Below are 14,695 nucleotides of genomic sequence, written 5' to 3'. Positions count from 1 at the left end.
CAATTTTACCTTCCAAAATAAAAAAAATTCACACTACCTTTTGCACATAAAATTATTTTTGCAATTTTTCCAGATAAACACTATAAAAAGTGATATTATAAAATTAGCATTACTTTCTGTGTTAGTATTAATAAGCTGCATGCAAAATACACAAGCCAAGGAAATTCTTAGCCTTCTCTATAATATTTTTAATAGGAAAACTATTATTATTGATGCTGCTGCTATTGTTATTTTTCTTAATAAAATCAGTTTTCCATATCCATAGATTCTTTTTTTTCCAGAGCTGAGAACCAAACTGAGGGCTTTGCACTTGCCAGGCAAGGGCTCTTCCACTGAGCTAAATCCCCAACCCCCCATATCCATAGATGCTACATCTGCAATCCAATCAAATGAAAATCAAAATGAATGTCCAAGTTCCAGTGGTTCATGCCTACTATTCTAGCTACTCAGGAGACTGTTACAAGGATCAAGGTTCAATGTCAGCCCAGGGAAGAAAAGTCTGGGAGACTTTTCTCCAATTAACCAGTAAAAAGTCAGAAGTAGAGCTGTGGCTCAAGTGACAGAACAGTTTTGAGCAACAAATCTAAGGAACTGGGCCCAGTCCTTGAGTTCAAGCTCTAATATTGGCGCGCATGCGCATGCAAACACACGCACGCACACGCACACACACACACACTTAGAAAAATGTATCTTTTTTTTAAACAGTCCTGGTGCTTGAAGTCAAGGCCTGGGCACTGTCCTTGGACTTTCCTCAAGGCTAGCACTCGACCACTTGAACCACAGCACCACTTCCAGCTTTTTCTGTGTATGTGGTACCAAGGAATCCAACCCAGGGCTCTGTGCATGCTAGGCCAGCACTCTACCACTAGGTCACTCTCCCTTCCCCAGAAAAATGTATCTTTACCCTAATGTCCTGATTCTTTCCTGTTATTATTCTCTACATGATCCAGGATAAGAATTATTTTTTTTTGATCTGGAGATTGAACTCAGGTCTTGGGCATTTTCCTTGAGCTTTCTCAAGGTTAGAGCTCTACCACTTGTGCCACAGCACCGCTTCAGGCTTTTTCTGTGTATGTGGTACCAAGAAATTGAACCCAGGGCACCATCCATGCTAAGCAAGCATTCTACCGCTAGGGCAAACCTCTGGCCCTGGGACAACAGTTTTATCTTCAATCAAATAGGAGTGTCTTAGGGCCCTGTGAAGATATTTCAGAGAATAGGTTCTCGAGCAGAGGCTGCTTGTGTCCTTACATAATCTCTGTTGAGACTTCAGTAGTGAGATCCAGAACAGCTGCACTGAGAAGTTGTATACAGCATCTAGAAAAATAAGATTTTGGCTTATAAAGTCCAACTTAGTCCTTTCTTTCCTATTCTGTCTGGCCTGCCCCAAATGAAACCCAAATGAAAGCTATTGCAAGTGAGTTGCTGAGTACATCCCTAGAAATCAGAAAGTCTAACACTTCAATACCTCAATAGTGAAGAACTTAATTTTCCCAGGGGAAAAGATCAAATATGTTCTATCTGAAGGCTCTTTTTCAAGATAGAGAGTTTCAATAGGTATGAGGGCCAAACACTTGCCCCAGCTCTGCCATCCACTCACAAGTTACCTTGAATAAACTACCATCTCTAGACCTCAGAGGCCACAGCTTTTAAATGGAAAGCTTAAATCCCTGCCTCTGGACCCTATCTACTCATTTCCATTAGAAAATATCATGTGACATTTTCAATATAAAAGATCATAGCCATGTAACTGGCTATGCAACATTTGACTGGGCCCATCTTAAAAAGCATATATACCAATCTGGGTAATAAACTCAATGTCAAGTCAAACAGGAGCTGAAACCACATACCAGTTCACAATTAATTGGAACCAGAAAAACAAGATAATTTTCTAGTAGTGGTCATATATCAATGGCAGTCTGAAAAACACTGCAGTATTTCATGAAATAACATGATTGATCTTCCTGAACATTACTGGGAGTAAAACTCCAGTACCTTAGGGGTCAGACAATTGCTGTAAATGAGTGAAGCAAGTCATATATAGGACCCTATAAAAAGGAGTGAGATCTATTGCAAATCAGAGGCCTAGACATAAGGGAACACTTGAGTACAACCACCATTGCTGTACTCAGTGTTGTTTGCATCTCCTTTAGTTATCAGCATACTTTACAGGCCGCTAGCCACCATCCTGGCTTCCCGAGGCCTTCCCTGCTGAGAGCCCATGAAGACAACTTTTCTATCATCTTCCTCAACAAGCTCCTTCCACTAGGGCCACTGTCCCCATGCAGTTTCCCTGAAATCACTGATTCTAATGTCCCATGCTGAACCCAGCTTCTACCTCTTCCAATTCGAAGTCAGAACTGAGAGGATTCCGAACTGCTGACATTGGTAGAAACATGTGAATAAGCATGGCTGGTGTGCTCTTCCATCTATGAGTATTTCAGGGGATGGATGAGGCTGTTGAAATCCCACCGGTCTTGAGATCCAGACATTACTTCTTAAATTATAAGAGACATCTTAAAATATCTTATAATGTGAGTTGGGACATCTCACCATCTAGAAATTTGATGTCATCTTGGAAGAAAGTGACTCTCGGCTTCTGGGTTTCTACAAACTTCTTTAAATATTGTGGGGTGATACACATCTTGCCATTGCTGTGCACCTACTTGCCAGCCAGCTCCAGGATGTTAGATGTCAGATACTTGAAAATGACAGCCAGGAAAACAGGTATAGGAGGAGCAAGAGCTAGTCCACATGGTTAACTATAGCTGGGCCTTTATGGAGCAGGGAATCTCCTCCCTAAGGCTCCTGGCCTGGTCTTGCTAAATTTTCCTCATCATCCCTAATTGATTTTCCCACTGAGCTGGGAAAATCCCACCTTTACATCCATCAGTAAACTATATTATCATGCTCCAGCCCTTCAATGTCAGCTGCTTTTCTGACAACCTAGATCACATGGTTATCAGAGGTGTTCTGCTCCAGGAAGGATCTTGGAGCCTCTTGTTTGGCCTAGCTGGATCTCACAGTGATATAACCCAAGGGTGGCAAACCTTTTTTTTGTTTGCCAGTCCTGGGCTTGGGCTCGGGGCCTGAGCACTGTCCTTGGACTTTCTCAAGGCTAGCACTCTACCACTTGAGCCTCAGCACCACTTCCGGCTTTTTGCTATGTATGTGGTACCGAGGAATCGAACCTGGGTCTTCATGTATGCTAGGCAAGCACTCTACCACTAGGCCAAACTCCTGGCCCCGGCAAACCTTTTTATGCCTAGCTTTCCATGCATTATTTGCAGCCAGTTGACCATGTGATCATTTCTGGCTAATGAGAACAATTTCTAGTAAGAAGATGTATATTTAGTAATAAATGGAGAAGAACATCTGTGCTTCCCTCTTAAGCCCCAATTCCTTCCTTGAATGCAACTCTGATGATTGGAGCTTCAGTAACAACTCAAGCACAAGGCCAACCAATGTGCAGGGACAAAAATTTGTAATAATACCAGAAACTTTGAACCTCCAATTTCTGCTATGTGATCAAAATAAGCCCTGAGTTGTTCAATCCTGTCACCAGATGTTCGTACCATGTACCAAATTAATTCTTAAACATGTTCTAAACACATTTGCCTCTGTGATAGACTCTAGCTCATGGTCTGTTTATAAAAGCCTTGCACTTTCTAGGTGAGGAGACTTTCAGATACATTAGGGCAGTGATTAAAAGTTGATCAGGACCTGCACAAACAGCAGCCATCTGTCTAACTAACAAGATTATGGCTAAATGCTGTTTTCAGGTCTATCACTTAGCATGTATAGGATTTATATTTTTCCAAGTTTAAGGAGTATCCCTTGTGATCTACAAAATAGATTTTGTTTTTCTTCTCCTTTTTTGACAGTCCTTGGGACTGACCTCAGGGCCTTAGCACTGTCCTTGAGCTTTCCTCAAGTCTAGTGCTCTACCACTTGAGCCACAGAATCACTTCTGGCCTTTTGTATATATGTGGTACTGAGGAATCAAACCCAGGTCTTTGTGCATTGCTAGGCAAGCACTCTACCACAAGGCCAAACTCTCAGCCCCACAGATTTTATTTTTCTGAATGGAATTCTTTCAGAAAAAGAATAAGGAGGGTTGGTAAATTTCCTTTATAAGGAATTCTGTATGAAATATTGTTGGATGTGTGGGCTCTCCAGTATCTGTTTTAACTATTCTGCTCTGACACTATAACCCTAATACAGCCATGTTTTTCAAATTGGGCCTTTTAAATGATTTTGTATATTTAGTAAAAATTACGAAAGTACCTGGTCTTCATCTATATCTAACACTAATATTTAGGAGGGATTTTTCTCCTTTTTATTTTAAGGCTTTTCACTATGTCCAATGTAAATAGATGCCTGGGGAAAAACTTTACTTAACCAAAATCTGCTCTCAACTTGATAATTCAAGACAACTTCAAATGGGTTGGAACTTTTTAAAGCCATTCTCAAAATGTAGAATTTTAAGCCAAAAAAATCCTTACTCTTATTATTAAATTTTATGCTTAGTGATTGATACAACCCAGAGACTAAGGATTGAATGTACACAGGGTGAATTTCACTTGAATCAAATGCTTCTATGCTTTGCTCTCTATTTTGACCTTCAAATACAGTCAAGATACTTTTTTTTTTCAAAAAACATATATACATACATCTTCCAACTTGGACTTTCTGCTGCAAGACACTTATATACAGTTGCAGGGTGAGTTGTGGGGCAGAGCCAAGGAAAGCCTGAATCACTGAGGCTCGACTGAATGCTGAACGGTGGGTGAATAGCTTGCCTTCTGCCTGGCCCACCTCCTTCTCGATCTCTTCTGATAAACCATTTTTTGGCATCTGCCTCTTCTTGGTGATGCTGACATAAGGCTCTTCAGTGTGGCCTGACTGACAGTAGATGCAGAAGACTTCAAAACACCTGTTAACAAATCAGCAAGTCATAGTAATTAAGAGACAAGGAGGAGTTTGTCTTTGCTCAGTCATTCAGTTTCTACTCAGCCCGACTCAAAAAGCCTTGCCTTGCCTATTCTGAACTACAGTCACCTCTCCTAGGAGACCAGTTCTAGGCCATCCAGAGGACCAATGGAATTGAGCATTAATCAAATAGAAAAGTGATATTGAACGCCAGAATGACAAGAAAACCTCCTACAGAATGGGATTCATTCAGGTTCCAGAACTACAGAAAAATGTTTGATTGTCCTTGTGGAAACATAGATGTGCAGCTCTAGCCAAGTAACTTACCTTCTGAGCTCTTCCCTTCCATTATAAAGCAAAGGAAGGTGGCTATAGCTTTGTTACTGTGAAGATGGCAATAATACTGACACACAGAAAAAGAAGAGATAGTGGGGGAGAGAGAGAATGTGCCACACACAATAAAAGTACCAAACCACCCTATGTTAAAGCAGACGACATAGTTGGGCACGTGTCCAGCATAGGGCAGCTTGCCAGCTGGATTTTACTGAGTGATCACAAATTATCACCTACAGGGCAGGCAGGGATAAGTTCTATCATGTATACCTGAGGGCTTCCCAGAAAGTCCTATTTATGGAATTACAAGCTTGCCCTAGTATCTTTCTAGAACAGGAGAAATGCTGGTTTTCAAGTTAGGATTTCCTCTCTGATAATGGTATGGATGCTGAAGAGATGCTGATTCCTGTGATTTACCTTGCATTAGGCACATGTGCACACAGATGGATACAGATGTGAAACAAAATGTTCAATGTAAAATCAAGATGGTAGGTACTTTGGTGTTCACTGTATATTATTTATTTTTTACAGTCCTGGGGTTTGAACTTATGGCCTCACATTTGCTAGGCAAGCACTCTACCACTTGAGCTAGATCACCAGACATCATTACAGTATTCTTTTAAGTTTTTGCTTTGTATGTGTGAAAAATTTCAGAATAAAAGGCTGTGAACAAAAGTGCTCAAGCTTCAGATTTAAAAAGTATTGAAGGACATTTCCTGAAACATGTACTTTCATAGCAATCTTACATGATGTGAGAAAGAGCAAGAACCTTTGCAGTGAGCACAGAGTGGACATATTTGTGATTATTGCCTTTCTTTATTTGGAGTGTGTGTGTGTGTGTGTGTGTGTGTGTGTGTAAGAGAGAGTGTAAAAGGGAAAAAGAAAAGAGGGAAAAAGGGAAAGAGACTTGTTTACTACCCTTTACCAAGTAGGGTCAATAATAGTTTAATAAATTATTACATGAAAGCATGTCAAACAGCATGGACCATTTTGTTCAGAAGAAACTAGTACTAATCAAGTAAATTAAGTTCGGGTCATGACTTCAAATTCAGGTAATACAAAACTCAAATCTATGACTGAAGACAGAGCAGGCTTAACCACTTCAGACTGTTGGAAAGCTGAAAATAATGGACTAGAAGATAAAACAAATAGATTGTCATGTTTATTTTCAGTTATGTGATGAATGTAGATATGCTTACAAAGGGCTCTGCAGAAAGCAAAGACAGCAGGCTATGGCTCATTTAGCGGTGTTTGATGTCTACATGGAGTAATGAGAAATATACAGAATAATGATAATATGTAACAACACAACTAATATTCACACTGAAATTTTAGTTTATAAAATGTCTTTCCTCTTCTATCATCTCAAAAAGAAGCTACTGCAAAAAGTAGAATCATAACATTGTTACAACAAAATTGGAATACTCTAACGGCCTTTCAAATGAAACATTAAATAAATCATATCAGTCTGATAAAATATTATACAGTCCTTAAAACTAGCAGCTTAGAATTACATCAGTTAATAGTGTGTGTGTGTGTGTGTGTGTGAAAATGGAACTAGGAAAATTGGGGGGATTGTTGAGGTTGGGAGAGATGAAGGAGAATGATGAAAGGAGAGACTGATAAAAATGCATCACACTGATAACTGACATGTTGAACTGAAACACTTTTTGAACAACTAGCTAAAAATAATAAATAATGAAAATAGTAATAGTAAACAAATGTATCAACTAATATAGAAATTATTCTGTTGGAGATATATCTCATTTGTAAGAGCAACTGCTCAGCATGCATGAGCATAGGTTTGATCCTCAGCACAAAATAAATACATAAACAAAATGTGAAATGTTTTTGCCATGTTGGGTAAGTGAATGAAATGAAGTACAATAGAATATATAAAGAAAATTCCATTTTTGTATGATCATATATGTATATATATATACACACAAATTATACAAACTCATATGAAAACAGTAGAATCATAGAACTGGCCCATATTTACTCAAAACAGCCAACTGTTAAAACACAAATTTTGTAAGCCAGGCTGTTAGCTTAATTAGACTTGATGGGGTCCAATACATTATAGAAATCATTAAACTCTAAAAATCAGGGTTCATTTTCCCTGAGAGACTGTTTATAAATGTGTTACCATAAAATATTAGTAATAACGGCATCCAACCAAATATTAAGAATTATTTTTCAGGCAATCAAATTAAAGGTTTCTGCTTTTATGTAAAGTCAACAACAAATATGCTTTTACTTACATAAAAAAATCAAGCTTAGACTTTCTAAAGAACAAAACAAATGACACACTAGTACGTGCTAAAAAGCAGGGGGAATGAAATGATAATTCGGAGAAGAGTGAGATTTCTCTTTTTGCTGATGAGAGGATTGTGTGAAACGGAAATCACATAGAATTATTGGCAAAAGGAAGCTTCAGCCAATGGAAATGAAAAAAGATCCAGAGAGAATTATTGACATAGGTAGTTCTAGTGGCCAGATGAAGGCTCTCAGAATTCACTGCAATTTCCAGGTAATACATTTGTCATAACATAGGTTTGACTTGTGTGTATGGTGGGGAGTGCTAGCTATGCTGGTACTATACCACTTGAATAATAGTTCCAGTCCAGTTCTTGGCTAGTTTGGAAATGGAATCTAGCAAACTTTTCTGCTAGCTTTGAATTTATGACTAGATAGATCTCAGCCTACTAAGTAACTAGGATTGTAAGAATGACCCAGTAGCATCTATCTCAACAGTTCTCTACATAGTATAAAATAAATCTGTATTAAATATGTGAACAGCTTCAAGTCTTTTTATCACTACCTTTAAAGGAAACTAAAAAAAACCCTGCACTTACTAAGGCTCTTTTTTGTTTTCTTTTCTCAAATTTTGTAAGGTCTATATAACGACACTAATGCTGTTTCATTAGAGTCGTTACATAGACAATCTCATTTTTCACGAGATTGTTTTATTGTTTTGTTGTTTTAGAGGCTGTCTAAAGAACCCACAAATTAAGTTGGGCACTGGAGGATCACATTTGTAATTTTAGTTACTCATAATGGGAAAACCTCGAGGATTGATATTTGAAGCCAACTTTGTAGGAAAATCCCCAAGACTCCATTTCCAATGAGGAAAAATTTGAACTGAGGGCATGGATCAAGAAGTAGATTGCCAGCTGTGAGCTATAAAGCTGAATGGGAGTATGAGGCTCTGGGCTCAAGCCAAAGTACTTGTAAAAAAAAAAAGCCACAAATTAAATGTTTCTATCAAAATCACTCCAGGTATGGGCTGAAGATGTAGCTCAGCCATAATCTGCTTAGTATGTATGAGACTCCATGCCCAATACACATGCACACACACATATCCCTCAGGGTAGTTTTTCAGTATCATGTGGCCCAGGCATCATCAAATTTTATTCACAAAATTTTTATAGTGAATAAGTATTTTAAACTTTACAGGCCATAGCTTCTGCTCAACTCTACTTTTACAGTGTCTCTATGGATATGAATAACAATTTGCAAAAAAAGGTGGTGGGGGCACTTGACAATGAGGCACAATTTGCTGACCCCTAATGCCAGTAATCTCCATCAATAATTTGATTCATTTTTTATATTTTATCACATGTGAAATATATATACTTTAGCTCATTTGAAGAGCTGAAAACTACCCAGGTTGTTACCAGCATAAATAATGTGGTGTACCAAGGACATTAATAAAAATACTTTTTTCCCAAAGTAATACAATGATTTCCCATAAGCTGTGTTATCTTTGTATGGCACACACGCTCTAAGAAGCTATACTAGAACCAAAGTTGTGAAAAAGAAAATTCTAAGAGTTCTTTGAAGATCTGTTCGCTTAAACTCTCAGAGCCTCAATTCTGGACTGTAAAAATAAGATAATGACAGTTCACAGTGTTTTACAGTGGATGGAATTAGATACAGTATATAAAAGCACTTTGCTAATAAAATAAATGCTCTTCAAATGTATACTATTATTTATTCTTATGAAAATTCGCTATAGAGGTGGTGAATGTAGCCTAGTGTTATAGTGCTCGCCTAGCATGCATGAAGCCCTGTGTTCAATTCCTCAGTACCATGTACACAGAAAAAGCCAGAAGTGGTGCTGTGGCTCAAGTGATGGAATGCTAGCCTTGAGAAAAAGCCCAAGGACAGTGCCCAGACCCTGAGTTCAAGCCCCAGGATTGTCAAAAAAAAATAAAATTCTCTATAGAAAAAAATACATTGATGAATAATTTTGAAATGTTCTATAAAGATTTTCAGAACTTAAAGTATATTTTATAAACTCAGATTTTTATGTACCTTTTTTTCATGATACTAGCAATATGAATGGAAGATTTCTTCAAGCTTGTAATTCATTTATATTTACTTCTCTCAATTTATGAAAATTAATGTAAGATAATTTTAAGTAGAAATATTTTATGTTTTACTGTAAGAGCTGGCCCCATTTGGTTTTCCAGAATATCTATTATAATTCAGAGATTGTCCTTAAAATTGAAATAAATTCAAGTCATTATCCATTGTTCATATTTAAATCTAGCCCTGTTATTAAAACAACTGTATGAACCATAAATGCAGATGTAAATATAAGGCTAAAATACAGCAAATAAAAAGAAATGATAATCCAGTACCTCCTTAAATCAAAAGAAGATAGAATCAATTGTGTTTAGTCTATAATAATTAATACAGTGTGGGGACCAAGACATGAGAAAGAGTATCAATGTATGTGAAGTAATGGACCTTTTATCTGGTGAATATAATGTAACCCTTCTCTTAATTACAATAAAAATATATGAAAAATTTTAAAAAATGATCAATACAGTGTATCACAGGAGTTTATTTAGCTTATTTTTTCTTCTTGGTATTTGTTGCCTTTAAAAAACAAAATGCTGGGGGGAGGGAAATGGGGACCAAGACATGTGAAAGGGTATCAATGTATGTGAATTAATGCACCTTCTATCTGGCAAATATCATGTAACTCTTCTATTAATTACAATAAAAATATACGAAAAAAATTCTACCAAAAAAAAGCCAAAATGCTTTTTTGTGTGTGGGACTGGAGATCGAACTCCAGGTTTTGAGTATACTAGGCAGATGTTCTACAACTGAGCCATACCCCAACTCTGAATACACTCCCAAACAGCATCTACTTAGAACAGGAGTTTGGCTAGTACCCACCCAATGTTAAACAGAGCTAAGCTATGCCCAAACAACTTAGAAATATCACTAAGTTCAATAGTAAGAGGCAAAGAGGAGAAATACTGACTCTTCTTTGTACTGTTTTGGGAAATAATTTTACTATTTATGTAAATATGGAAAATGCCAACAAGATATTCTCACACTAGTATACAATAACAAAATGCTTTTCTTTTATCTGGAAGCTGAAAGATTTAGAACCACATTTTATACATCTCAGCTCTAAGATCATGGGTCCAATATCACCCTGAAATAAAATAGCTGCATTAGATTGATAGACTCCTTGATGATGGAAGAAGATGACTTGTTATTTTGTTCTTCAATTGAGAAGACAATGACTCATTCAGAATTTTTGGAAATAGATTTTTTAATAGTGTTGAAACTTTCTGTGCAACTGTAAAGGTAGCTCTTCAACCTTTTTCTTAAATAGGTGAAAACATCTTTTGATTTATGAAAAACACAGAAAAATATATCATTAAAGAGAAAAATGATATACCTTTCTGTGTTCCTGGATACCAAAATCACACTCCACCATCTAGAAATTATTGCTCTTAGTACACTTCCTTGAGTTCAGGTTTATACTTGTCATCCTGTTTTTAATATTATGTCATTAGCTTTGGGTTACTCAATGTCTAGAAACAGACTAAATAACAGCAATTATAGAATATTCTTATTTACTGAGATGGTTATTTAGGCTACATTTAATTTTTTAAATTTTGCTCAATGACTGTACTTTGAACATTCGAGATGGAAATATTGTTAAAATGTCCTACATACTCCATTTTTTCTTCCACTGAACACAAGGAACCCAAATAACTCAAGTTTATTTTTAAGATGCCCTGGGAACATGTTCTCGTCTTCACTTTCCCTATGAAATGGGGACAAGGACTAGGTAGGGTTTTATCTTAGTGATAGAGTGCAGTTTTAGCCTGGTGCTAGGTTTGATCTCCAGTGTGGAGGGTATCCTGAGGACAATTTCATTTACCTTATGTGGAAATAACAGTAGCACAGAAAGGTGTTTTTTTGCTGTTGTTGTTTTGGGGCAGTCTTGGCCCATGAACTCTGGGCCTAGGCACTGTCTCTAAGCTAGTTTTGCTTAAAGCCAGCATTCTATTGGAGCTACACCACTCCTGGCTCTTCTTGGGATTAACAGGAGATAAGAGTCTCATGGAGTTTCAGCCTCAAACAGCTATCCAAACTTCTCCGCCTCCAGAGTATCTAGTATTACATGTGTAAGCCACCAGCACCAGGTAGCTTTAAAGAAATGTCATTTCCCCCTTGGTGCCACTGGCTCATGCATATAATCGTAGCAATTTAAGAGGTTGATATCTGAGGATCTCAGTCATTAGAAGCCTATTCAGGTAGGAAAGTTGTGAGCTTCATATCTAATAAATAAATTAATAAATTAAATAAATAAATAAATAAATAAATAAAAAGCCAGAAATGGAGCTATGGCCCACCTAGAAGAATGTAAGTCTTGAGCAAAAAAATCTCAGGGCAAAAAAAAATCCCTTGAGCAATTAAACTCAGGCCAAAAAAAGCCCTTGAGGAAAAAAGCCAAGGCCCTAAATTCAAGCCCCTAAGTTCAAGCCCCAGGAAACAAAGAAAGAGAGGGAAGGAAGGAAGAAACAAAGAAAAAGAAAAGTAAGAGAAGTCAATTCCCCTGTCCCTCACTTGGTTTTCCCTGAGGTGGTAATGTTCACATCTATTTTACTGAACAGCAACAGTCTCTGAACCACAAGTCCTTCCTGGTTAGATGAACCCTCTTTACTAAATAGCTCCCTCACTCTCTTTGTTTTTCATTTTTCTGACTCTTCCCATCTATCAAGCTACTTCTCAATGCTGTCAACATACCTGTTTTTCTTGACTTCTAGGATTCTCTGCAGGATAGGTAACTTGTTCACCAGGTTTTCCATAACTATGTAAACCTCAAGTCAATATTGATTTTCAGCTAGAATAGCTGTCTCTAACATTGAGACATAAAAGTTTTATATCAGCAAAATGTTTCTTGCTATTGTTGGACTTGGGGGGGTGTTGAATTCCTAATTGGAAAGGTTGCTAGTTAGCTACATTTCTGGCAGCTGAGATAGGTCTCTGTTCAAATTCCTCTATCATCCATCCATACCTAAACTTAATTATATGTTTAATCCAAAGAGACCTCCCCTTTGTCTTGCTTTTTCCTAAAGATAGAAAGATAGAATGATACATTCAAAATTCCCTTTAAGGTCATTAGATGAGTCGAAGACTGCTTCATTACCGTATATTGTATTGTCTTATATTAAAAAAAACCAATTTCCAGGAAATGCCATCATTTTTTTTTCCATTCCTGGTTCTTGAACTCAGGGATTGAGCACTGTCTTTAGTCTTTAGACACATTTTTTTCTCAAGGCTAGCACTTTGCCACTTGAGCCACAGCACTATTTCTGCCTTTTTTTTTCTGTGTATGTGGTACTGAGGAATCCAATCTAGGGCTTCAAGCATGCTAGGCCAGCACTCTACCACTAGGCCACGCTCCTGGGTCCAAGTGTTTTACTTAACACACAGCACAATCTTGACTTCCTGGACTATGCCTAAGTTTATATAGTCTATTTTATAAAGACACTATTTATAGTTTTCATGACTGTTTCTCTAGCTAGGCCTGATAGACAGTTCTACTACCAGAAATATATACATTCCATAATGTTCTTCACACTCCTAAGAGAAAAGAATAGTGTAGAATTCTGCATAAGAATTAAACAGATTAATATTTACCTAGCACTTAGAACAGTGCCTGACACACAGTAAGCTCCACGTGTCTGACAGATGACCTGTGTATGCTTTGGCTGTAACCCTGGTTTAGAACACACTTTCCAATAGTCTGTGACTGCACAAGCTAATCGTGCTCAGCCACTTGACCACAGAGTAAGCCATGTGTTTTATGAGACCCAGAAACTACCATTTTTGTTGATCAGATTCAAGTGGAGGTAGCCAATATAAGGAGGATGACTCTGAACAGCACTGAAGGGTACCCCAACTTTAGGATCCTTAAAATAGATCCCGAGATTTTCCTGTGACTAGATTGGCGAAGCTGGTGAGGGAGGGTAGGGAGGGCCTGCCATGAGCCCAGCCTTGTGGTCCAGCCACCAGTCCCAAGCAGAACGCCCCTCCCCCCGCCAACCTCACCTCCACCCCTGTGCTTGATTAGGAAAGATGGGGGAGTCAGTCAAGGGGCTGGGGCCTAGGGCTGGCTTCCCCACGCACCTGAAGAGCGGCCCGAGTTGGAGCAGGTGCAACAGCAGCACTAGTGGGCGATCGCGGCTGAGGTCGCGGTGCACCAAGAGGAGTGTGAGCTGCACCAGCACGCAGGGCATCAACGAGAAAAGCAGGGTCAGCGTTTGCCAGTTGCGGTCCCCGCCCGATTGGTACGTGCTGCTCAGGTAGAGTGCCGCCGTGGTCTCGGCTATGAACAGGAACACGGACGCTAGGACAGAGGCCGGGAATTTCATTTCCCCTCGTCACCGGTTTTTCACAGGGGCTAAACAGTGGCGGCGGCGGTGGCGGCGCGGCGGCGGCGGCGGTGGCGGCAGCAGTGGCGGCGGTTAGCTTAGGGTCTCCAGGCATTCCCGGTCCAGAAACTGCTCTCGTGCTCGGCGAAGCCCGCCGCGGGCACGCGGGCCCGGCCAAGCGGCCCGGGCGCTGGAGCGGGGCCTGGGGGCAACGGACCTGACTTGGGGTGGGGTGGGCAGCGTGGCCCCGCTGGGACACGCCCACGCGCACGGTGCGCCGCCCGCGCGCCAGAATGCTGGGGACGTCTCAAAGACGAGTCTTGAGGCAGGCTGCGAACCTGTACCTTGAAACCCAGTCTTGCTGGAGGGGGGGTTGGGGGGGGGCTCCTGCTAGCAAGCAGCTTGCCTTGTGCTTGGACCCCTCTGGGTCCTAGAGTCCTTTGTTCTATTGTTCTCTTTGGAAAACCTACAACCTCTTCGCAACTAATAGGAGCCCCAACTTGGGAGCTGGATGCTTTTTCCACCCCAGTTTCGCTTTGCCTGGCCAATGACACGCCAGTCTTCAAAAGGTCCATTTCCTGTCTTTTAAACATAAATATACCCCATATATTATTTTCAACTTTCCAGTGTACTGTTATGTACCCATCTAATGAAGGATATTTTTCTGATTTCTCACTGTGCCTTGTGACCGTGTTCCTTTATCTTTCAAATACAAAGCTCTGAAGCAATAT

General features: G+C 39.3%; 1 protein-coding gene across 1 annotated transcript in view; it reads right to left on the bottom strand.

The window, feature by feature from the left end:
- The window catches only part of Xk (X-linked Kx blood group antigen, Kell and VPS13A binding protein), a 31,404-nt gene extending 17,240 nt beyond the window's left edge, over nucleotides 1-14,164 (bottom strand). The window contains exons 1-2 of the mRNA XM_090326239.1: nucleotides 13,720-14,164; nucleotides 4,674-4,936 (exon numbers count right to left, since the gene is read on the bottom strand). Of these exons, the coding sequence (XP_090182365.1) occupies nucleotides 4,674-4,936; nucleotides 13,720-13,964 (508 nt within the window). The 5' untranslated portion in view covers nucleotides 13,965-14,164. The remainder of the gene's footprint in view (nucleotides 1-4,673; nucleotides 4,937-13,719) is intronic.
- Between the last annotated feature and the right edge of the window lie 531 nt (nucleotides 14,165-14,695).

This window comes from Megascapheus bottae, chromosome X, assembly GCF_031878675.1.
Source record: "Megascapheus bottae isolate mThoBot1 chromosome X, mThoBot2.hap1, whole genome shotgun sequence".
Classification (NCBI taxonomy): domain Eukaryota; kingdom Metazoa; phylum Chordata; class Mammalia; order Rodentia; family Geomyidae; genus Megascapheus; species Megascapheus bottae.
Note: the sequence above shows the minus strand (reverse complement) of the source record. Positions and strands in the feature narration are given on the sequence as shown.